General features: G+C 47.2%; 1 protein-coding gene across 1 annotated transcript in view; it reads left to right on the top strand.

Annotated features, from left to right (window-relative positions):
• GRIK5 (glutamate ionotropic receptor kainate type subunit 5) overlaps positions 1 to 25,299 on the top strand; it is a 162,781-nt gene that overhangs the window by 52,248 nt on the left and 85,234 nt on the right. Inside the window, exons 6-7 of the mRNA XM_040415679.1 lie at positions 24,922 to 25,100; positions 25,187 to 25,240. Of these exons, the coding sequence (XP_040271613.1) occupies positions 24,922 to 25,100; positions 25,187 to 25,240 (233 nt within the window). The remainder of the gene's footprint in view (positions 1 to 24,921; positions 25,101 to 25,186; positions 25,241 to 25,299) is intronic.

Raw genomic sequence — 25,299 nt, 5'->3', positions numbered from 1 at the left:
ATTGTGCTGCACTGTGGTATCTGGTTCTGCTGGGGCGGTATATTGTGCTGCACTGTGGTATCTGGTTCTGCTGGGGCGGTATATTGTGCTGCACTGTGGTATCTGGTTCTGCTGGGGCGGTATATTGTGCTGCACTGTGGTATCTGGTTCTGCTGGGGCGGTATATTGTGCTGCACTGTGGTATCTGGTTCTGCTGGGGCAGTATATTGTGCTGCACTGTGGTATCTGGTTCTGCTGGGGCAGTATATTGTGCTGCACTGTGGTATCTGGTTCTGCTGGGGCAGAATATTGTGCTGCACTGTGGTATCTGGTTCTGCTGGGGCAGTATATTGTGCTGCACTGTGGTATCTGGTTCTGCTGGGGCAGTATATTGTGCTGCACTGTGGTATCTGGTTCTGCTGGGGCGGTATATTGTGCTGCACTGTGGTATCTGGTTCTGCTGGGGCGGTATATTGTGCTGCACTGTGGTATCTGGTTCTGCTGGGGCGGTATATTGTGCTGCACTGTGGTATTTGGCTCTACTGGGGCGGTATATTGTGCTGCACTGTGGTATCTGGTTCTGCTGGGGCAGTATATTGTGCTGCACTGTGGTATCTGGTTCTGCTGGGGCGGTATATTGTGCTGCACTGTGGTATCTGGTTCTGCTGGGGCAGTATATTGTGCTGCACTGTGGTATCTGGTTCTGCTGGGGCAGTATATTGTGCTGCACTGTGGTATCTGGTTCTGCTGGGGCGGTATATTGTGCTGCACTGTGGTATCTGGTTCTGCTGGGGCGGTATATTGTGCTGCACTGTGGTATTTGGCTCTACTGGGGCGGTATATTGTGCTGCACTGTGGTATCTGGTTCTGCTGGGGCAGTATATTGTGCTGCACTGTGGTATCTGGTTCTGCTGGGGCGGTATATTGTGCTGCACTGTGGTATCTGGTTCTGCTGGGGCAGTATATTGTGCTGCACTGTGGTATCTAGTTCTGCTGGGGCAGTATATTGTGCTGCACTGTGGTATCTGGTTCTGCTGGGGCAGAATATTGTGCTGCACTGTGGTATCTGGTTCTGCTGGGGCGGTATATTGTGCTGCACTGTGGTATCTGGTTCTGCTGGGGCGGTATATTGTGCTGCACTGTGGTATCTGGTTCTGCTGGGGCGGTATATTGTGCTGCACTGTGGTATCTGGTTCTGCTGGGGCAGTATATTGTGCTGCACTGTGGTATCTGGTTCTGCTGGGGCAGTATATTGTGCTGCACTGTGGTATCTGGTTCTGCTGGGGCAGAATATTGTGCTGCACTGTGGTATCTGGTTCTGCTGGGGCGGTATATTGTGCTGCACTGTGGTATCTGGTTCTGCTGGGGCGGTATATTGTGCTGCACTGTGGTATCTGGTTCTGCTGGGGCGGTATATTGTGCTGCACTGTGGTATCTGGTTCTGCTGGGGCAGTATATTGTGCTGCACTGTGGTATCTGGTTCTGCTGGGGCAGTATATTGTGCTGCACTGTGGTATCTGGTTCTGCTGGGGCAGAATATTGTGCTGCACTGTGGTATCTGGTTCTGCTGGGGCAGTATATTGTGCTGCACTGTGGTATCTGGTTCTGCTGGGGCAGAATATTGTGCTGCACTGTGGTATCTGGTTCTGCTGGGGCGGTATATTGTGCTGCACTGTGGTATCTGGTTCTGCTGGGGCGGTATATTGTGCTGCACTGTGGTATCTGGTTCTGCTGGGGCGGTATATAGTGCTGCACTGTGGTATCTGGTTCTGCTGGGGAAGTAAATTGTGCTGCACTGTGGTATCTGGTTCTGCTGGGGCAGTATATTGTGCTGCACTGTGGTATTTGGCTCTACTGGGGCGGTATATTGTGCTGCACTGTGCTATCTGGTTCTGCTGGGGCAGTATATTGTGCTGCACTGTGGTATTTGGTTCTGCTGGGGCGGTATATTGTGCTGCACTGTGGTATCTGGTTCTGCTGGGGCAGTACATTTGGTGGGGTTGTCAGAAGCAGAAGATGGTTAGAAGGGGATATGATGGCAGGATCTGACTACACAGGGTTTGTTGTCTGTTACCATGGAGATACATGTTCTACACAGGAGCTGTAGAGACAAGATGACGAGAACATTTAGATAACCCCGTGGAGGTCACATGAGAAAAGCACCCAGAGGTCTCCTCCACCTGACGGCCACCACTGCTACTTCTGAAGCCTGGTTGGGAGACCCCGAACCTGCGGGCTGTCAGCTGTGTCAGCCTGGCCGTTAGGCGGTGTGTTATGAGGGCGCTATGCGGCACACTGTATTGTCAGCTCTCCTGGAACGCCTGGAAGAGTTGGAAAATCTCCCGGACTCCACAGAAGCTTTCCGGGAAGCAGTGCTCCATGTGTATTACCCCGTGCATGGGCCCCGACATGCTGCCCGTCAGGGTCAGCCCCGGGGTCCAAAGGCACATTGAGGGGGCAGCACCGGTGTGAAGGGCCCTGAAAATGCCGCAGCCAAGTGCCAGTGCTCGGTGAGCTAGGGGCCACCACTCCTCCCTCTCCCTAGTGGTCGGGTGCCCTCCTTCCCTGCCCTCTGCTCGTCTGTTACCTGCCATCTCAGACCTGATAAGTGCGCTGTTATGAGTATTACTAGTATGGCCGCATCGTTTTTATTACGGTATTATATATATATTATTTGGCACGGTATGGCTGCGTGTTGATATTATTTGGGGCCCTTATGGTAGTATCATTTTGGTACTGTAATGGCGGCACTGTTTGTGGACTGTATTGTATTATTATTTTTGCACAGTATGGCTGTATTATTTGGACACTATGACGGTATTATTGGGCACTGCATTTCATATTATTATTATTATTATTATTATTATATATTGGTGCTGTATAATGCTCTGGGAATCTGTCAGCAGTTGTACATAGTCCTGCTGTCAGCGCTCAGAGCTGCACTGAATACACTGCCTGGACTGTGTAGTTCACCACAGCATTGAGCGCTGACTGCGAGAAACAGGGGGCAATAGGAAAACAAAAAATAGTCACCTTATGTGGACTACTCCTCCTGCATCCCGCAGGTAATGTCCAGGTTCATGGCGACAGATGCCCTTTAAATATTATTATGGCTGCTACATACGAGGATTTCTGTGCCTCGCGGTATGCAGCTCGGAACAGACAGGTCCTCGCACACGGCGGACAGAATATATATGAGGGCCCATATCTGCGGTGCTGTGAGGACACAGTGGTCCTGAATCCGTCCCTTAATGCCCGGAATAAAAGCGGAAAATCCTAATTAGTTTTCCCCGTCTTCTCCGCGCGGCTTTTCATATTTCTTCAAGTGTGATTGTATTTGTTTTTTTTTACGACGTAGCGGCTGAAATGGATTCTGTGAAATTCGTTGAACATGTCTTATTTTCTTACCCTCATAACCTCCAAAGCGATGAAACGCTGACTTATGTAAAGCGCGGTCGGAATAATCTCAGCTGACAGCGCAAGTGTTTGTTCATCCTCTTTATGGACACTGAGTAAATCCGAAAGCCGTAGAGAACAAAGCGCGGCAGCGGCTGCTAACCCCGTGTACGCCCACAGGACGCAGACAGATGCCGGGTTAACGCCTCGTGGTCTAAAGCGGCTGTCATATATAGAGGGTCCAATAAACGTCTGTGGTCAGACCGTAATCATCTGGGCCCCGCAGAAAACCTGGAATCAGGTCCCACTCCAGCAGGACCACCAGAGCATGGAAAGCTTAATGTCCCTAATTTACATGAATAATGTACATGGTGACGTCACAGTACAGAGATAATACACACAGTGATGTCACAGTACAGGGATAATACACACAGTGATGTCACAGTACAGAGATAATATACACAGTGATGTCACAGTACAGAGATAATACACAGTGATGTCACAGTACAGAGATAATACACACAGTGATGTCACAGTACAGGGATAATACACACAGTGATGTCACAGTACAGAGATAATATACACAGTGATGTCACAGTACAGAGATAATACACACAGTGCTGTCACAGTACAGAGATAATACACACAGTGATGTCACAGTACAGAGATAATACACACAGTGATGTCACAGTACAGGGATAATACACACGGTGATGTCACAGTACAGGGATAATACACACGGTGATGTCACAGTACAGGATAATACACACGGTGATGTCACAGTACAGGATAATACACACAGTGATGTCACAGTACAGAGATAATACACACAGTGATGTCACAGTACAGGGATAATACACACAGTGATGTCACAGTACAGGGATAATACACACGGTGATGTCACAGTACAGGATAATACACACAGTGATGTCACAGTACAGAGATAATACACAGTGATGTCACAGTACAGAGATAATAAACACAGTGATGTCACAGTACAGGGATAATAAACACAGTGATGTCACAGTACAGAGATAATATACACAGTGATGTCACAGTACAGAGATAATACACACAGTGCTGTCACAGTACAGAGATAATACACACAGTGATGTCACAGTACAGAGATAATACACACAGTGATGTCACAGTACAGAGATAATACACACAGTGATGTCACAGTACAGAGATAATACACACAGTGATGTCACAGTACAGAGATAATACACACAGTGATGTCACAGTACAGAGATAATAAACACAGTGATGTCACAGTACAGAGATAATACACACAGTGATGTCACAGTACAGAGATAATACACACAGTGATGTCACAGTACAGAGATAATACACACAGTGATGTCACAGTACAGGGATAATACACAGTGATGTCACAGTACAGAGATAATAAACACAGTGATGTCACAGTACAGAGATAATACACACAGTGATGTCACAGTACAGAGATAATACACACAGTGATGTCACAGTACAGGGATAATACACAGTGATGTCACAGTACAGAGATAATACACACAGTGATGTCACAGTACAGAGATAATACACACAGTGATGTCACAGTACAGAGATAATACACACAGTGATGTCACAGTACAGAGATAATACACACAGTGATGTCACAGTACAGAGATAATACACACAGTGATGTCACAGTACAGAGATAATACACACAGTGATGTCACAGTACAGAGATAATACACAGTGATGTCACAGTACAGAGATAATACACACAGTGATGTCACAGTACAGAGATAATACACACAGTGATGTCACAGTACAGAGATAATACACACAGTGATGTCACAGTACAGAGATAATACACACAGTGATGTCACAGTACAGAGATAATACACAGTGATGTCACAGGACAGAGATAATACACACAGTGATGTCACAGTACAGAGATAATACACACAGTGATGTCACAGTACAGAGATAATACACACAGTGATGTCACAGTACAGAGATAATACACAGTGATGTCACAGTACAGAGATAATACACACAGTGATGTCACAGTACAGAGATAATAAACACAGTGATGTCACAGTACAGAGATAATACACACAGTGATGTCACAGTACAGAGATAATACACACAGTGATGTCACAGTACAGAGATAATATACACAGTGATGTCACAGTACAGAGATAATACACAATGCAGATGTTACCAGGAAACTCGTGGTTCTTCTACACGACCCAATACAGGTCCATAATGATCAGTGGACTGAATGAACCCATGAATGACCCGGCTTTTAGGTGGACCTCCTCAGTGTGGCCCCCAGGACGTGTTCTGTGCTGGTAGTCAGGTCCTAAGACGAGGAGCGGAGTTTTGTCTTTTCGAGCCCATCCTGTAAGACTCCAGTCTTCCTTCCCTGATATTTCCCACAGGGGCCTTTTGAGTTCCTGCCAGGCGCTCGTTGGCAGCACGCGGCGTGCTGGCACTCTGCTAGTGGGTAGATTTCAGCCCTGTCATGTTGGGATCTGTCGCAGAGAAGCCTCGGGCAGAATTTTGAATGTCATGTTGTCTTACAAATTTTCCTTTAAAATGTTAGGAACCAAATAAAAAAAATTCCAAAGTTAAAGGAATGAGCTGCTGTGCCAACCAGCCCCCGGGCGGCAGAGGCCGAGCCCTGCAGGGTATTACATGCTGGTCATTCTGGAGACCACCCGAGCGGCTCCTACGAGGGGTCTGTAGTGGGGTCACTATGCCCTGACAACACGTGCACGGTCATGAGGCCTCCCCATTCAGAACACCCCCCGGAGAGCAGGCCCTGGAGGGTATATTGTTCTGCTGGGAGGTGGAACTCCCCTTTCAGACCATGGCGGACCTATATTTAAAGGGATAGTCCATTAAAGGGATAGGCCCCTATGCAGCTGAACAGGAGGATATGTGTGTCCCCCCCCTTGCTTTTTTCAGCCAACCACGTATGTCCAGCAGGGGGCTCCTTGGCTGCCAGGGCCCCAAGCATTTGCTTGGTTTGTGTGCGCCCTTTAATAATGCCCAGAGAATCCAAGCCAAGTGTAGGAGAAGTCTCCGAGGTTGCATCGTTGTCCTGGACATCTGGATGGTTGGGAGCCGTCAGCTGTGCCGTCTCCTCGCCGGAATCAAGAAGACACTGGGACGGGATCTCCCCAGCACCATCAGTGATTCCTCCATCGTTCTGCTCTTACAATATTTGCACCTTGACGTTTACTTTTCCTTTAACCTAATTTTTGGAGGAATTTGTTCCATTTATTTTAGATAAAAACCGCCGCTCGTTTCCCAGCAGTTAGTGGAGCGGCGCCATCTGCGAAGCTCGTGTTCTGGGTGTCAAGTGGTATTTACGTCAGATGTTAAGAGTGAAATGAAAATAGGACAGAGATGTTTTACAGAACCCCGCGATCTGCTCGGCCCCGATACCCCTCGTCAGCCTGAAACACCGCCACATCTGTGCTGCAGACTGTGCCGCCATATGCAGCCTTACTGATTATAGTTTATAGGAAGGAGCACTCAGGGCTGAAGGTATATAAAGGAGACGGCGCAGTATATAGAGGAGACGGCCCGGTATATAGAGGAGACGGCCCAGTATATAGAGGAGACGGCGCAGTATATAGAGGAGACGGCGCAGTATATAGAGGAGACGGCCCAGTATATAGAGGAGACGGCCCAGTATATAGAGGAGACGGCCCAGTATATAGAGGAGACGGCGCGGTATATAGAGGAGACGGCGCGGTATATAGAGGAGACGGCCCGGTATATAGAGGAGACGGCCCGGTATATAGAGGAGACGGCGCAGTATATACAGGAGACGGCGCAGTATATAGAGGAGACGGCGCAGTATATAGAGGAGACGGCGCAGTATATAGAGGAGACGGCCCGGTATATAGAGGAGACGGCCCAGTATATAGAGGAGACGGCCCAGTATATAGAGGAGACGGCCCGGTATATAGAGGAGACGGCGCAGTATATAGAGGAGACGGCGCAGTATATAGAGGAGACGGCGCAGTATATAGAGGAGACGGCGCAGTATATAGAGGAGACGGCCCGGTATATAGAGGAGACGGCGCGGTATATAGAGGAGACGGCGCAGTATATAGAGGAGACGGCCCGGTATATAGAGGAGACGGCCCGGTATATAGAGGAGACGGCCCGGTATATAGAGGAGACGGCCCGGTATATAGAGGAGACGGCCCGGTATATAGAGGAGACGGCGCAGTATATAGAGGAGACGGCGCAGTATATAGAGGAGACGGCCCGGTATATAGAGGAGACGGCGCAGTATATACAGGAGACGGCGCAGTATATAGAGGAGACGGCGCAGTATATAGAGGAGACGGCGCAGTATATAGAGGAGACGGCGCAGTATATAGAGGAGACGGCGCAGTATATAGAGGAGACGGCCCAGTATATAGAGGAGACGGCCCAGTATATAGAGGAGACGGCCCAGTATATAGAGGAGACGGCCCAGTATATAGAGGAGACGGCCCAGTATATAGAGGAGACTGCCCAGTATATAGAGGAGACGGCGCAGTATATAGAGGAGACGGCGCAGTATATAGAGGAGACGGCCCAGTATATAGAGGAGACGGCGCAGTATATAGAGGAGACGGTGCAGTATATAGAGGAGACGGCGCAGTATATAGAGGAGACGGCGCAGTATATAGAGGAGACGGCCCAGTATATAGAGGAGACGGCCCAGTATATAGAGGAGACGGCCCAGTATATAGAGGAGACGGCCCAGTATATAGAGGAGACGGCGCAGTATATAGAGGAGACGGCACAGTATATAGAGGAGACGGCCCGGTATATAGAGGAGACGGCCCGGTATATAGAGGAGACGGCCCAGTATATAGAGGAGACGGCCCAGTATATAGAGGAGACGGCCCAGTATATAGAGGAGACGGCCCAGTATATAGAGGAGACGGCCCAGTATATAGAGGAGACGGCCCAGTATATAGAGGAGACGGCCCAGTATATAGAGGAGACGGCCCAGTATATAGAGGAGACGGCCCAGTATATAGAGGAGACGGTCCAGTATATAGAGGAGACGGCCCAGTATATAGAGGAGACGGCCCAGTATATAAAGGAGACGGCCCAGTATATAGAGGAGACGGCCCAGTATATAGAGGAGACGGTCCAGTATATAGAGGAGACGGCCCAGTATATAGAGGAGACGGCCCAGTATATAGAGGAGACGACGCAGTATATAGAGGAGACGGTGCAGTATATAGAGGAGACGGCGCAGTATATAGAGGAGACGGCCCAGTATATAGAGGAGACGGCCCAGTATATAGAGGAGACGACGCAGTATATAGAGGAGACGGTGCAGTATATAGAGGAGACGGCGCAGTATATAGAGGAGACGGCCCAGTATATAGAGGAGACGGCCCAGTATATAGAGGAGACGGCCCAGTATATAGAGGAGACGGCCCAGTATATAGAGGAGACGGCCCAGTATATAGAGGAGACTGCCCAGTATATAGAGGAGACGGCCCAGTATATAGAGGAGACGACGCAGTATATAAATTAAACAGCGCAGTATATAGAGGAGACGGCCCAGTATATAGAGGAGACGGCCCAGTATATAGAGGAGACGGCCCAGTATATACAGGAGACGGCCCAGTATATACAGGAGACGGCCCAGCATATACAGGAGACGGCGCAGTATATAAAGGAAACAGCGCAGTATATAGAGGAGACGGCGCAGTATATAAAGGACATCGTGCAGTGTATACAGGAGATGGTGCAGTATATACAGGAGATGGTGCAGTGTATACAGGAGACAGTGCAGTATATACAGGAGACAGTGCAGTATATACAGGAGACAGTGCAGTATATACTGGAGACAGTGCAGTATATACTGGAGATGGTGCAGTTTAAAGACATGATGGGAGATTGTTGGGTAGCATTAACCCATTCCTTACGCTCTCTGCACATTGGTCTCATGGGTTCTGGATGTTGTGGATCCTTTATGATCATTTTATCCTTAGAGATCCCATTGACTGAGGCGCAGGTTGTGGAGTCAAGGCCTCCAGTACACTCTCTGGGATGTACAGTTGTGTTCCAAATTATTCAACCCCCAATGCTGTAAAGGGTTTTAGGGAATTTAGTCTACATTTGTAATTGTGTTCAGAATGAAATTGTAACGGTCGCGTACACACACACACAGGGGGGAGGGAAGTGACCACTGCGCTCCACCCTTACCCCTGGCCCTGCTTACTTGCCTCGCGAGTCCTAATGACAGGGGACAACTGGACGGCAATCCCTAACTTGGAATAAGTGCAGGGATGACAGACAGACAAACAACAGGACGTGAACGGACCGTGTCAATACCAGGAAAGCTGCAAAGTACAAAGGGAGCAAGCAGAGAATTGTCAGGAGAAGCCGGGGTCATAAATACCAGGAGAGCAGCAAAGTACACAAGGAGCAGGCAGAGGATCGTCAGGAGGAGGCCGGGGTCAGAATACCAGGAGAGCAGCAAAGTACACAAGGAGCAGGCAGAGGATCGTCAGGAATTCAGCAGGAGGTAAGTACGCCAGAAAAGACCAAATCACAGGTGGAACCTAAATTAAGAAGCAACCTGTGGCCAGCAGGCTGCCTGTATTTATAGTGGGGAGTGAGGGTCATGTGACGTGGCCAGCGTCACATGACTGACAGACCAACCAGTCGAGCACCGAGTGATCAGCTCGGCGCTCAAGGCAGACTTAGGAGCAGGGAGCCACCCAGCTAGTAAAGCCGCCCTGGGAATGAGGTCAAACACAGATCCTCGCTCCAGAAGCTAAGCAACAGGTCTGCGGGTAATGGGGGACCGAGTGCACCTTCGGAACCCCGTTACAGTACCTCCCCTTTTACAAGGGGCCACCGGACCCAAGACTTCAGGCGATGGCTTTTCAGGGTGTTCTAAATGAAATTTTCGAACAAGTCTAGGAGCATGAACCTCCCTGGCAGGTACCCAAGATCTCTCTTCAGGTCCATACCCCTTCCAGTGAATCAGGTACTGCAAGGAATTACGCACCTTCCTGACATCCACTATTTTAGACACCACATACCCGACAGCATTATTATTATTATTTATTATTATTATTTATTATTAAAGCGCCATTCATTCCATGGCGCTGTACATGTGATAAGCGGTGCACATACATAATACAGACAATTGCACTAATCATAAACAAGACAAGTTACAAACTGGTACAAAAGGAGAGAGGGCCCTGCCCGTGAGGGCTTACAATCTACATGGTATGGGAGAAGGACACAGTAGGTGCGAGTTAAGTTGGTCATGGCGGTATAGAGGCAGCAGGGTCACTGGTTGTAGGCTTGTCTGAAGAGGTGGTTTTCAGGTTTCTTTTGAAGGATTCCAATGTAGGTGAGAGTCTGATATGTTGGGGTAGCGAGTTCCAGAGTATGGGGGATGCACGGGAGAAATCTTGGAGTCGATTGTGGGAAGAGGAGAGGAGAGAAGGAAGTCTTGTGAGGATCGGAGAGTGCGTGTGGGGATGTATCGGGAAAGTAGCTCCGAGATGTAGGGAGGAGACAGGTTATGGACGGCCTTGTATGTATTTGTTAGTACTTTGAAGTGAATTCGCTGGGCAATGGGGAGCCAGTGAAGGGATTGGCAGAGGGGAGAGGCAGAGGAGTAATAGGGTGAGAGGTGGATTAGTCGGGCAGAAGAGTTGAGGATAGATTGGAGGGGTGCGAGAGTGCTAGATGGAAGGCCACATAGGAGAATGTTGCAGTAGTCTAGGCGGGAGATAATGAGGGCATGTACAAGAATTTTCGCAGAGTCAAAGTTAAGGAAAGCACGGATGCGGGAGATGTTTTTGAGTTGGAGGCGGCAGGTGGTGGAAAGAGCTTGGATTTGCGGTCGGAAGGAAAGTGCAGAATCAAAGGTCACTCCAAGGCAGCGGGCTTTGTTGACCGGGGAGAGTGTGCAGCCATTGATCATGATAGATAGGTCTGCTGAGGGGGTTGAACAAGATGGGGGAAAGATTATAAGAAGATTAACAAGAACCGGCGGAGGCGAGGCTTTCAATGGTACTACCGGTTCAAAATATTTTTTAAGTAGAGACTTATGGAACACATTATGAATGTGGAATGACTCGGGCAGCTCCAACCTAAAAGATACCGGGTTAATCACTTCTGTGATCTTATATGGTCCAATAAAACGAGGAGCAAACTTTTTAGAATCTACCTTAAGAGAGAGATTCTTGGAGGACAACCATACCTTATCCCCAACCTGAAAATTCACCCCCCTTGAACGTCTCCTATCGGCCTTGAGTTTCTGAGAACTGAACCTGAGGCCCGGGTTCGATTGAACCCGGGCCCAAACTGTGCACAGTTCAGAGGAGAGCCTATCCGCCTCAGGGTTAGAGGAGGAGACGGATGACCCAGAATGAAAACAGGGATGGAAACCATGGTTACAAAAGAAAGGTGAAACCCCAGCAGAAGAATTGACACGGTTATTCAATGGACCATCTTGCTAAACCTATCGACCACTACCCAAACTACAGTCTTACCCTCCGCCGGCGGTAGGTCAGTTATAAAGTCCATCGAGATATGGGACCAGGGTTTACTGGGAATGGGTAGGGGTCGTAGGTTACCAGCAGGGCGAGTCCTAGGTGTCTTGGACCTGGCACAAACCTCACAGGCTGACACGTAGGACTTGACATCCCTAGTTAGAGTGGGCCACCAATAAGATCTAGAAACCAGATCCTTAGTGCCCTCAACACCCGGATGTCCACAAAAGGCAGAATCGTGACACTCACCCAACAGCTGGAGATGAAATTGTACGGGAACAAACAACTTATCTGTTGGGGTGGATACCGGTGCCAGATGTTGTTCAGACCTAATACGAGCTGAGATATCCTGGGTAAGAGCTGCTAAGAAGATTTTTGCTGGCAGGATGGATTCAGGTGGTACCTCAGTAGGTTGAAAAGCCTGGAAGCTCAGAGATAATGCGTCCGCCTTCACATTTTTACTTCCCGGCCTGAACGTAATGGAAAAATCAAAACGAGTAAAAAACAGAGCCCATCTGGCTTGACGGGGATTCAACCTCTTAGCGGACTCGAGAAACATAAGGTTTTTATGGTCAGTGACAACAGTTACTCGATGCCTTGCCCCCTCCAGAAAATGCCTCCACTCCTCAAATGCCCATTTAATGGCCAGCAGCTCCCTATTCCCTATGTCGTAGTTTCTCTCCGTGGGAGAGAGAATTTCCTGGAGAAGAAGGCACATGGTCTCAGATTAGTGAGGCTAGCAGGACCTTGTGAAAGGACTGCTCCTGCGCCGTCCTCGGACGCATCCACCTCCACAATAAAAGGTTTCTTCTGATCAGGCTGGATCAGAATAGGAGCGCTACTGAATGCCTTTTTTAATTTTTCAAATGAAGAAATGGCCTCAGTAGACCAATTCTCCAAATCCGCCCCTTTCTTAGTAAGGTCGGTCAACGGTTTAGCAATTACGGAAAAATTCATAATAAATTTACGATAGTAATTGGCGAAACCTAAGAACCGTTGTAAGGCCTTTAAGGATGAAGGTCTTACCCATTCCTTAATTGCTAGTACCTTACCAGGATCCATCTTGAAGGCGTGAGGAGTCAGAACATGCCCTAGAAACAGAATCTCCTGTACACCAAAGACACATTTCTCTTGTTTAGCGGATAGCTGATTCTCCCTCAACACCTCTAATACTTGTTTAACATGAGACACATGGGATTCGAAGTCAGGAGAGAATATCAAAATGTCGTCAAGATAGACAATAAAAAATTTACCTAAGAACTCCCTAAGAATGTCATTTATGAAGTTTTGGAACACAGCAGGGGCATTGCTGAGTCCAAAAGGCATCACCTGATATTCAAAGTGTCCTACCGGAGTATTGAACGCCGTCTTCCATTCGTCTCCCTCCTTGATTCGGATTAGATTGTATGCCCCTTTCAGGTCAATTTTGGAAAACCAGGTTGCCCCCAGAACCTGGTTAAATAAATCCGGAATCAATGAGAGGGAGTATCTATTCTGGACAGTGATTTTATTTAATCTCCGGTAATCGATACATGGCCTAAGACCACCATCTTTTTTCTTAACGAACAAAAACCCCGACCCCATAGGAGAGACAGAAGGTCTAATATGCCCTTTACCAAGGCTCTCCTTAATATAATCTTCCATGGCCTTGCGTTCGGGCATAGAAAGATTATAAATTCGTCCTTTAGGAAACTTGGCCCCCTCTACTAGCTCTATGGTACAATCATAAGGTCTATGGGGGGGTAGAACCTCCGGGGTTGGTGATGAGAATACATCAGAATATTCCATAACAACAGTGGGTAAAGTATCAGACTTTACTGAGACCCCAGCCTGTACCACGGACAAGCACGAGTCACACTTAGGACCCCATCTCACCAACTCCCCATTGGACCAATCTATAGGGGGGTTATGTAGTCGGAGCCAAGGCAACCCTAGTACCACCTCAGCCGGTCGGTTCTCCAGGACTAAAAGCGAACATCTCTCTGAGTGGCACACACCCACGGTTAGAGAAATCTCTGAGGTACATAAGCTCACCGTACCACCAATAAGAGGAGTAGCATCAATAGCCATGACATGGATAGGAGTTGGTAAGGCAAACATAGGAATACCCAATCTTACGGCATACTCAGAGTCAATAAAGCTAGCCGCTGAGCCAGAATCAATAAAGGCCTTACCCGGCCATTTATCTACTCCCAGAGAAATCGTAATGGGTACCGAAAGCTTACATTTAGAAAATTCAGGGTGTACCTGGTCTTTAGGTTGCCTTGCCTTAGGAGACTTGACAGAGAGGACCTTCTTAGACACTGGTTTATCCAATGGTCAGGATCTCCACAGTAAAAGCATTCTCCACGTCTGCGGCGAAGATTCCCTCGGGTTATGCCAACCTGCATGGGTTCCTCGGTGGAGACCTCAGCATTGTCTCTGGGATAGGCCTCTGGCTGGACCACCATCTGGGAAGAGAACTGTTGTTCCTGTCGTCTCTCTCTAACCCGTCGGTCAAGTCGGACAACAAGGGTCATCATCTCCTCTAAGGTCTCTGAAAGTTGATAACTGAACAGAAGATCCTTTAATTTATCAGACAGACCTGACCTGAACTGACTCTTCAGGGCTGGTTCGTTCCATCCTGAGGGGACACACCACCTTCTAAATTGGGTGCAATAATCCTCCGCTGGTAGATTGCCCTGAACCAGTGCCTTTAGAGCCGTTCCTGTCTGGTTCATCATAGAGGGTACCCAGGGCCTGAAATAACCCCTCCACAGAATATAAACAACTGGCGCCAGCAGGTAAAGAGAACGCCCAGTCCTGGGGATCACCCTGTAATCGGGAAATGATAATGCCCACGCGTTGACTCTCGGGGCCAGAGGACACGGGGCGCAAACGGAAGTAAAGTTTACAATTCTCCTTAAAAGAGAGAAACTTCTTCCGGTCTCCAGAAAAGGGTTCTGGGAGCTTAATCTGGGGCTCAAAATGCGGACTGGAGGCCTGAGGAGTGGAAGAACCTTGCCCTAACTCAAAAGAACTGAGTTTTTCCCCTAACTCCTGCACCCTCTGTGTCAGATTAGAGACATGGTCAGTCAGGGTCACCAGAGGATTCATAATACAGTGGTTATTGGGCCTGTTAATCTGTAACGGTCGCGTACACACACACACAGGGGGGAGGGAAGTGACCACTGAGCTCCACGCTTACCCCTGGCCCTGCTTACTTGCCTCGCGAGTCCTAATGACAGGGGACAACTGGACGGCAATCCCTAACTTGGAATAAGTGCACGGATGACAGACAGACAAACAACAGAACGTGAACGGACCGAGTCAATACCAGGAAAGCTACTAAGTACAAAGGGAGCAAGCAGAGAGTTGTCAGGAGAAGCCGGGGTCATAAATACCAGGAGAGCAGCAAAGTACACAAGGAGCAGGCAGAGGATCGTCAGGAATTCAGCAGGAGGTAAGTACGCAAGGAAAGACCAAATCACAGGTGGAACCTAAATTAACCACCTCAGCCCCCAGTGCTTAAACACCCTGAAAGACCAGGCCACTTTTTACACTTCTGACCTACACTACTTTCACCGTTTATTGCTCGGTCATGCAACTTACCACCCAAATGAATTTTACCTCCTTTTCTTCTCACTAATAGAGCTTTCATTTGGTGGTATTTCATTGCTGCTGACATTTTTACTTTTTTTTGTTATTAATCGAAATTTAACGATTTTTTTTGCAAAAAAATGACATTTTTCACTTTCAGTTGTAAAATTTTGCAAAAAAAAACGAGATCCATATAAAAATTTTGCTCTAAATTTATAGTTCTACATGTCTTTGATAAAAAAAAAATGTTTGGGTAAAAAAAAAATGGTTTGGGTAAAAGTTATAGCGTTTACAAACTATGGTACAAAAATGTGAATTTCCGCTTTTTGAAGCCGCTCTGACTTTCTGAGCACCTGTCATGTTTCCTGAGGTTCTACAATGCCCAGACAGTACAAACACCCCACAAATGACCCCATTTCTGAAAGTAGACACCCTAAGGTATTCGCTGATGGGCATAGTGAGTTCATAGAACTTTTTATTTTTTGTCACAAGTTAGCGGAAAATGATGATTTTTTTTTTTTTTTTTTTTCTTACAAAGTCTCATATTCCACTAACTTGTGACAAAAAATAAAAAGTTCTATGAACTCACTATGCCCATCAGCGAATACCTTGGGGTCTCTTCTTTCCAAAATGGGGTCACTTGTGGGGTAGTTATACTGCCCTGGCATTCTAGGGGCCCAAATGTGTGGTAAGGAGTTTGAAATCAAATTCAGTAAAAAATGACCTGTGAAATCCGAAAGGTGCTCTTTGGAATATGGGCCCCTTTGCCCACCTAGGCTGCAAAAAAGTGTCACACATCTGGTATCTCCGTACTCAGGAGAAGGTGGGGAATGTGTTTTGGGGTGTCATTTTATATATACCCATGCTGGGTGAGAGAAATATCTTGGCAAAAGACAACTTTTCCCATTTTTTTATACAAAGTTGTCATTTGACCAAGATATTTATCTCACCCAGCATGGGTATATGTAAAAAGACACCCCAAAACACATTCCTCAACTTCTCCTGAGTACGGAGATACCAGATGTGTGACACTTTTTTGCAGCCTAGGTGGGCAAAGGGGCCATATTCCAAAGAGCACCTTTCGGATTTCACTCCTCATTTTTTCCTGAATTTGATTTCAAACTCCTTACCACACATTTGGGCCCCTAGAATACCAGGGCAGTATAACTACCCCACAAGTGACCCCATTTTGGAAAGAAGACACCCCAAGGTATTCCGTGAGGGGCATGGCGAGTTCCTAGAATTTTTTATTTTTTGTCACAAGTTAGTGGAAAATGATGATTTTTTTTTTTTTTTTTTTCATACAAAGTCTCATATTCCACAAACTTGTGACAAAAAATAAAAACTTCCATGAACTCACTATGCCCATCAGCGAATACCTTGGGGTCTCTTCTTTCCAAAATGGGGTCACTTGTGGGGTAGTTATACTGCCCTGGCATTCTAGGGGCCCAAATGTGTGGTAAGTAGGTAAATGACCTGTGAAATCCGAAAGGTGCTCTTTGGAATGTGGGCCCCTTTGCCCACCTAGGCTGCAAAAAAGTGTCACACATCTGGTATCTCCGTACTCAGGAGAAGTTGAGGAATGTGTTTTGGGGTGTCTTTTTACATATACCCATGCTGGGTGAGATAAATATCTTGGTCGAATGCCAACTTTGTATAAAAAAATGGGAAAAGTTGTCTTTTGCCAAGATATTTCTCTCACCCAGCATGGTTATATGTAAAATGACACCCCAAAACACATTCCCCAACTTCTCCTGAGTATGGAGATACCAGATGTGTGACACTTTTTTGCAGCCTAGGTGGGCAAAGGGGCCCATATTCCAAAGAGCACCTTTCGGATTTCACAGGTCATTTTTTACTGAATTTGATTTCAAACTCCTTACCACACATTTGGGCCCCTAGAATGCCAGGGCAGTATAACTACCCCACAAGTGACCCCATTTTGGAAAGAAGAGACCCCAAGGTATTCGCTGATGGGCATAGTGAGTTCATGGAACTTTTTATTTTTTGTCACAAGTTAGTGGAATATGAGACTTTGTATGAAAAAAAAATAAATAAATAAGCATTTTCCACTAACTTGTGACAAAAAATAAAAAATTCTAGGAACTCGCCATGCCCCTCACGGAATACCTTGGGGTGTCTTCTTTCCAAAATGGGGTCACTTGTGGGGTAGTTATACTGCCCTGGCATTTTCCAGGGGCCCATATGTGTGGTAAGTAGGTAAATGACCTGTGAAATCCTAAAGGTGCTCTTTGGAATATGGGCCCCTTTGCCCACCTAGGCTGCAAAAAAGTGTCACACATGTGGTATCGCCGTATTCAGGAGACGTTGGGGAATGTGTTTTGGGGTGTCATTTTACATATACCCATGCTGGGTGAGAGAAATATCTTGGCAAAAGACAACTTTTCCCATTTTTTTATACAAAGTTGGCATTTGACCAAGATATTTATCTCACCCAGCATGGGTATATGTAAAATGACACCCCAAAACACATTCCCCAACTTCTCCTGAGTACGGCGATACCAGATGTGTGACACTTTTTTGCAGCCTAGATGCGCAAAGGGGCCCAAATTCCTTTTAGGAGGGCATTTTTAGACATTTGGATTCCAGACTTCTTCTCACGCTTTGGGGCCCCTAGAATGCCAGGGCAGTATAAATACCCCACATGTGACCCCATTTTGGAAAGAAGACACCCCAAGGTATTCAATGAGGGGCATGGCGAGTTCATAGAAATTTTTTTTTTTTTGGCACAAGTTAGCGGAAATTGATATTTTTTATTTTTTTCTCACAAAGTCTCCCGTTCCGCTAACTTGGGACAAAAATTTCAATCTTTCATGGACTCAATATGCCCCTCACGGAATACCTGGGGGTGTCTTCTTTCCGAAATGGGGTCACATGTGGGGTATTTATACTGCCCTGGCATTCTAGGGGCCCTAAAGCGTGAGAAGAAGTCTGGAATATAAATGTCTAAAAATTTTTACGCATTTGGATTCCGTGAGGGGTATGGTGAGTTCATGTGAGATTTTATTTTTTGACACAAGTTAGTGGAATATGAGACTTTGTAAGAAAAAAAAAAAAATTCTGCTAACTTGGGCCAAAAAAATATCTGAATGGAGCCTTACAGAGGGGTGATCAATGACAGGGGGGGGGTGATCAGAGAGTCTATATGGGGTGATAACCACAGTCATTGATCACGCCCGTGTAAGGCTTCATTCAGACGTCCGGATGCGTTTTGCGGATCCGATCCATCTATCAGTGCATCCGTAAAAATCATGCGGACATCTGAATGGAGCTTTACAGGGGTGTAATCAATGACAGGGGGGTAATCAATGACAGGGGGGTGATCAGGGAGTCTATATGGGGTGATCACCACAGTCATTGATCATGCCCCTGTAAGGCTTCATTCAGACGTCCGGATGCGTTTTGCGGATCCGATCCATCTATCAGTGCATCCGTAAAAATCATGCGGACGTCTGAATGGAGCTTTACAGGGGGGTAATCAATGACAGGGGGGTGATCAGGGAGTCTATATGGGGTGATCACCACAGTCATTGATCACGCCCCTGTAAGGCTTCATTCAGACGTCCGGATGCGTTTTGCGGATCCGATCCATCTATCAGTGCATCCGTAAAAATCATGCGGACGTCTGAATGGAGCTTTACAGGGGGGTAATCAATGACAGGGGGGTGATCAGGGAGTCTATATGGGGTGATCACCACAGTCATTGATCACGCCCCTGTAAGGCTTCATTCAGACGTCCGGATGCGTTTTGCGGATCCGATCCATCTATCAGTGCATCCGTAAAAATCATGCGGACATCTGAATGGAGCTTTACAGGGGGGTAATCAATGACAGGGGGGTGATCACCACAGTCATTGATCATGCCCCTGTAAGGCTTCATTCAGACGACCGGATGCGTTTTGCGGATCCGATCCATGTATCAGTGCATCCGTAAAAATCATGCGGACATCTGAATGGAGCTTTACAGGGGGGTGATCAGGGAGTCTATATGGGGTGATCACCACAGTCATTGATCATGCCCCTGTAAGGCTTCATTCAGACGTCCGGATGCGTTTTGCGGATCCGATACATCTATCAGTGGATCCGTAAAAATCATGCGGACGTCTGAATGGAGCTTTACAGGGGGGTGATCAATGACAGGGGGGTAATCAATGACAGGGGGGTGATCAGGGAGTCTATATGGGGTGATCACCACAGTCATTGATCACGCCCCTGTAAGGCTTCATTCAGACGTCCGGATGCGTTTTGCGGATCCGATCCATCTATCAGTGGATCCGTAAAAATCATGCGGACATCTGAATGGAGCTTTACAGGGGTGTGATCAACGGCAGGGGGGTAATCAATGACAGGGGGGTGATCAGGGAGTCTATATGGGGTGATCAGGGGCTAATAAGGGGTTAATAAGTGACGGGGGGGGGGGTGTAGTGTAGTGTAGTGGTGTTTGGTGGGACTTTACTGAGCTACCTGTGTCCTCTGGTGGTCGATCCAAACAAAGGGGACCACCAGAGGACCAGGTAGCAGGTATATTAGACGCTGTTATCAAAACAGCGTCTAATATACCTGTTAGGGGTTAAAAAAAACACATCTCCAGCCTGCCAGCGAACGATCGCCGCTGGCAGGCTGGAGATCAACTCTCTTACCTTCCGTTCCTGTGAGCGCGCGCGCCTGTGTGCGCGCGTTCACAGGAAGTCTCGCGTCTCGCGAGATGACGCGTATATGCGTGACTGTGCGCAGCGCTGCCACCTCCGGAACGCGATCCTGCGTTAGGCGGTCCGGAGGTGGTTAAGAGGCAACCTGTGGCCAGCAGGCTGCCTGTATTTATAGTGGGGAGTGAGGGTCATGTGACGTGGCCAGCGTCACATGACTGACAGACCAACCAGTCGAGCACCGAGTGATCAGCTCGGCGCTGAAGTCAGACTTAGGAGCAGGGAGCCACCCAGCTAGTAACGCCGCCCTGGGAATGAGGTCAAACACAGATCCTCATTCCCAAAGCTAAGCAACAGTTCTGCGGGTAATGGTGGACCGAGTGCACCTTCGGAACCCCGTTACAGAAATCTTACAAGGACTTTTTAAAGAACCAAATGCAACTAAAATGACATCAATTGTTTTTGTAATACAGTATTAAATTTTTTTTTGTGATTTCTTCATTGACACAATTATTCAACCCCTTAAAGACTACCACTCTTAAGAACAGAGGTTCATTCAAGTGTTTTCGATCAGGTATTGAAAACACCTGTGGATGTCAAGGAGCAGCAATCAAGCATAATAAGCACCAATTAGGCCGATGTAAAAGGACTGTGATACTCAGCTCCTTCTAGACATTTACTGGGGTGTTTACAAACATGGTGAAGTCAAGAGAATGGTCCAGGAAGACAAGAGAAGAGGTGATTTCTCTTCACAGGAAGGGCAATGGCTACAATAAGATTGCAAAGATGTTAAACATACCAAGAGACACCATAGGAAGCATCATTCGCAAATTCAAGGCAAAGGGCACTGTTGAAACGCTACCTGGTCGTGGCAGAAAGAAGATGCTGACTTCGACTGCTGTGCGCTACCTGAAGCGCAAAGTGGAGAAAAGTCCCCGTGTGACTGCTGAGGAACTGAAAAAAGATTTGTCAGATGTGGGCGCTGAAGTTTCAGCTCAGACAATAAGGCGCACACTGCGTAATGAAGGCCTCCATGCCAGAACTCCCAGGCGCACCCCCTTGCTGTCTCCAAAGAATAAGAAGAGTCGACTGCAGTATGCCAAAAGTCATGTGGACAAACCACAAAAGTTTTGGAATAGTGTTCTGTGGACTGATGAAACAAAATTAGAACTGTTTGGGCCCATGGATCAACGCTATGTTTGGAGGAGGAAGAACAAGGCCTATGAAGAAAAGAACACCTTGCCTACTGTGAAGCATGGCGGGGGTCAATCATGCTTTGGGGCTGTTTTGCTTCTACAGGTACAGGGAAGCTTCAGCGTGTGCAAGGTACCATGAATTCTCTTCAGTACCAGGAGATATTGGATGAAAATGTGATGCAGTCCGTCACAAACCTGAGGCTTGGGAGACGTTGGACCTTTCAACAGGACAATGATCCCAAGCATACCTCCAAGTCCATTAGAGCATGGCTGCAGATTAAAGGCTGGAACATTTTGAAGTGGCCATCGCAGTCACCAGACTTAAATCCGATTGAGAACCTCTGGTGGGACTTAAAGAAAGCAGTTGCAGCGCGCAAGCCTAAGAATGGGACTGAACTGGAGGCTTTTGCCCATGAAGAATGGGCGAAGATACCCGTAGATCGCTGCAAGACACTTGTGTCAAGCTATGCTTCACGTTTAAAAGCTGTTATAACTGGAAAAGGATGTTGTGCTAAGTACTAAGATTGAATGTCACTTGGGGGTTGAATAAAACTGATAATGATGTGAGCACAGAAAAGACATTTGTGGTTATTTCATTATAAATGTTATGTTATATTTGTCTGACTTACAAGGGCCTCTTTGATTTAATTGTAAACAAGATGAGTGAAATGATCAAAATCAATGTCAAACTGGCCAAAACACTCAATTTCAGTGGGGGTTGAATAATTTTGAACACAACTGTACGTATAGATCCTTTAAGATGCCTTATGATCCATTATGAGCCACTTTTCCCCCACTGACTGGTGATCGGTCCGTCAGATTCTTCTTACTTTTACTTACTGGATCGATTAGTGCAGCCAGAGATCTGGAGCAGAGACTCAGGAATTCTCCAGTTGCTTCTGCACGGGCCCCCGGCACCGAGGGTGATAAATAATGGAGCACTGGGTGATGTATAATTCATCTGATGGACGGGCGGCTTTAAGGGACTGTGAAACTCAAGTGTCTCAGCTTGGACCTCAAAGAGACCTGTCACTCCTCCTGACAAGTCCGTCCTATCAGATGTCACTCCTCCTGACAAGTCCGTCCTATCAGATGTCACTCCTCCTGACAAGTCCGTCCTATCAGATGTCACTCCTCCTGACAAGTCCATTCTATCAGATGTCACTCCTCCTGACAAGTCCGTCCTATCAGATGTCACTCCTCCTGACAAGTCCATTCTATCAGAGGTGACGCCAAGTTGGCAATTTATTTATACATTTCCAAGAGGAAAAACAGCAGAACTGCACAATGCAAAGATCTGAGGAAGGATCCTCCAGAATCATTATTTTATGGGACATGCAAATACTTATGAAAACCCAGGCCAGGAGGGGTAAGAGGCCCCCTTTAAAGGGGTCATTCACGCGCTGTTAGGGTGCTTCTTCGTGGGTTTCTATTACACAGCCGGTCACAGCATCACCCAGCGATCACAGGCTGGACCTCAGATGACCACACAAAGTCTATCTCCACACAGAACCTGAAAATTCAGGAAGGACTTCAGTTTCCCCAATATCATTCTCCCCTTGCAGCCTGACTGAACTGCGACTAAATGTGAAAGTTCAGGGGTCTGGTGTTGACCACCCCACAAAGGAGACAGCGCTGCAAAAATAGACAGGAGATGTTGGTGAAATGAAAACAATTCAGCTTTTACTTCTTACGCAGGAGGTGCAAATCTTGGCAGTGGTGGTCCTCGATGGATGCAGTCTTCATACTTACAACACACAGTATGGCAGTTACACAACAGACCTTGTACAGTCCATATATGTGGCATCAGTCCGCAGAGTGGGAGCCAACCTCTTACTTTAGGATCTCATATTTCCTCTGTGATCAGAACAGAGATGGCGATATGTCTTCTGGGTGGTCTGCTCTATGGGGTCTTGCAATCTACCCAGCATTCAGACCTCAGTTGCAGTCTTCATGCTCTTTTTGCTTACTGCTGCCTTCTGCAACTGGTCACTTGTAGGTTTCTCCTTTTGATGCCGCTCACAGTTGTGGGCTTCAGCCTTGGTTAGATTGTCATTCAGAACAAATGCCGTTCCTTACACCACCACGACTTCAGTCCCTGAGACCCTCTTCATATCAATTACCTTAATGTGAATATTCCCACTAAGGTTTCTGCCAGCTCTGCTGGACTGAGGGGGTGCATGTACCACATGGTCACACACCCAAACTTCTTGGGTGCACCAAAACTCCCTATATATAGAATCAGCTCCTCTTTTACATGAGGAGCTATACGGTAGAATTCACTTAATTAAAGGCCTGTAGAACTATCTGACCACAGGTCCTACACACCTACAACACCACAGCATCAATACACAATACAGTGCGACACAGGACAGTTGTGCCTAGAATGCAGAGTCTTCGTACTGTCCGGCTTTCCCTGACTAACAACCTAGAGGATCTGCATGTCAAATAAAATCTGTTGAGCATAGTGTTTCATCCATAACATGGATCAGGGCAGATAAAAGTCACATGGCAGACATGTGTATGTGCTTCAGGTTTCCAGTCTCATGCAGCAGAATACAAGATGGTTCTGGTCATTTGCAGTTCCGGCTACAGGATGAGTCACTTCTGAGTGTTCATCTCTAAACTCCAGATTCTGCTTGAAGAGAAATCCCTATCATGCTCTTCAGCCGTCCCTCTAATCATGTTCCTCAACCATCTCCTCCAATGTGCTCCTCAGTCTTCTACACCATCTTGCTCTTCAGATGTCACCCCATTGTGTTCTTCAGCCGTCATTGTACAGCTTCTCAGCTGTCTCCACATTGTACACCTCAGCCATCTCCTCACCATGCTCCTCAGTCATCACCCCATCATGCTCTTCATCCATCTCCAGATCATTCTCTTCAGCCATCTTCCCCATCGTGAACATTAGCTGTCTCTCCATCGTGCTTCTCAGCCAATTCTCCATCATGCTCCTCAGCCATCTCCCCCATCGTGCTTTTCAGTTGTCTCTTCATCAAGCTCCTTAGCCATTTTCTCATTATGCTTTCCATCCATCTGTCCCTATCATGCTTCTCAGCCATTTCCCCTACCCTGCTCCCCAGTCATCTCTCCACCGTGCTACTCAGCCATCTCCCCCATCATGCTCCTCATCTGTCTCGACCATCATGCTTTCTCAGCCATCTCCCCCATCATGCTCCGTGCTGCTCAGCCATCTTACCCATCATGCTCTTCAGCCATCTCCCCCATCATGCTCCTCAGCTGTCACTCCCATTATGCTCTTCAGCCATCTTCCCAATCATGCTCCTCAGCCTTCTCTGTCATTTTTCTCCTCTGCAGCCATCTCCCCTGTTGTGCTCCTCAGTTTTCTCCGTTCCGTTATTGTGGTCCTCAACCGTCTCCCCTATTGTTCTCCTTCTGCCCCATCTTGCTCCTCAGCAATGTCTCCCCAATTGTGCTCCTCACTCTTTTCCCCTATCTTGCTCCATAATCATCTCCCTTATCGTGTACACAACCCTCTCTCTTATTGTGCTCCTCAGCCATCATCGTGTTCCTCACTTTTTCCCCTTATCTTACTCCTCATCTGTCTCTTCTTTTCTCCAGGTTTACTGCGGCTCGAGGAGTTGGTCCGTCAGTTCCTAATATCAAAAGATACACTGTCTGTGCGGATGTTGGATGACACAAATGATCCCACACCTTTATTAAAGGAAATCCGTGATGACAAGGTGTCTACCATCATTATAGATGCCAACGCGACTGTGTCCCATCTCATCCTAAAGAAGGTCTGCTTCTCTCTTCATTGCTTTATGGTGGTTTGTTAGTTGCTTACTACGTTTAACAATACATTTTTTCCTTTTCTTCATCACAGGCCTCGGAGCTTGGGATGACGTCTGCTCATTACAAATATATCCTGACAACTATGGTGAGACCGGAGGTCAACAGGATTCTGCTAATTATGTGTCCACCAGCACTCTTCATGTA

Source organism: Bufo bufo, chromosome 1 (assembly GCF_905171765.1).
Source record: "Bufo bufo chromosome 1, aBufBuf1.1, whole genome shotgun sequence".
Taxonomy (NCBI): domain Eukaryota; kingdom Metazoa; phylum Chordata; class Amphibia; order Anura; family Bufonidae; genus Bufo; species Bufo bufo.
This window is presented reverse-complemented; position numbering and strand designations above follow the sequence as displayed.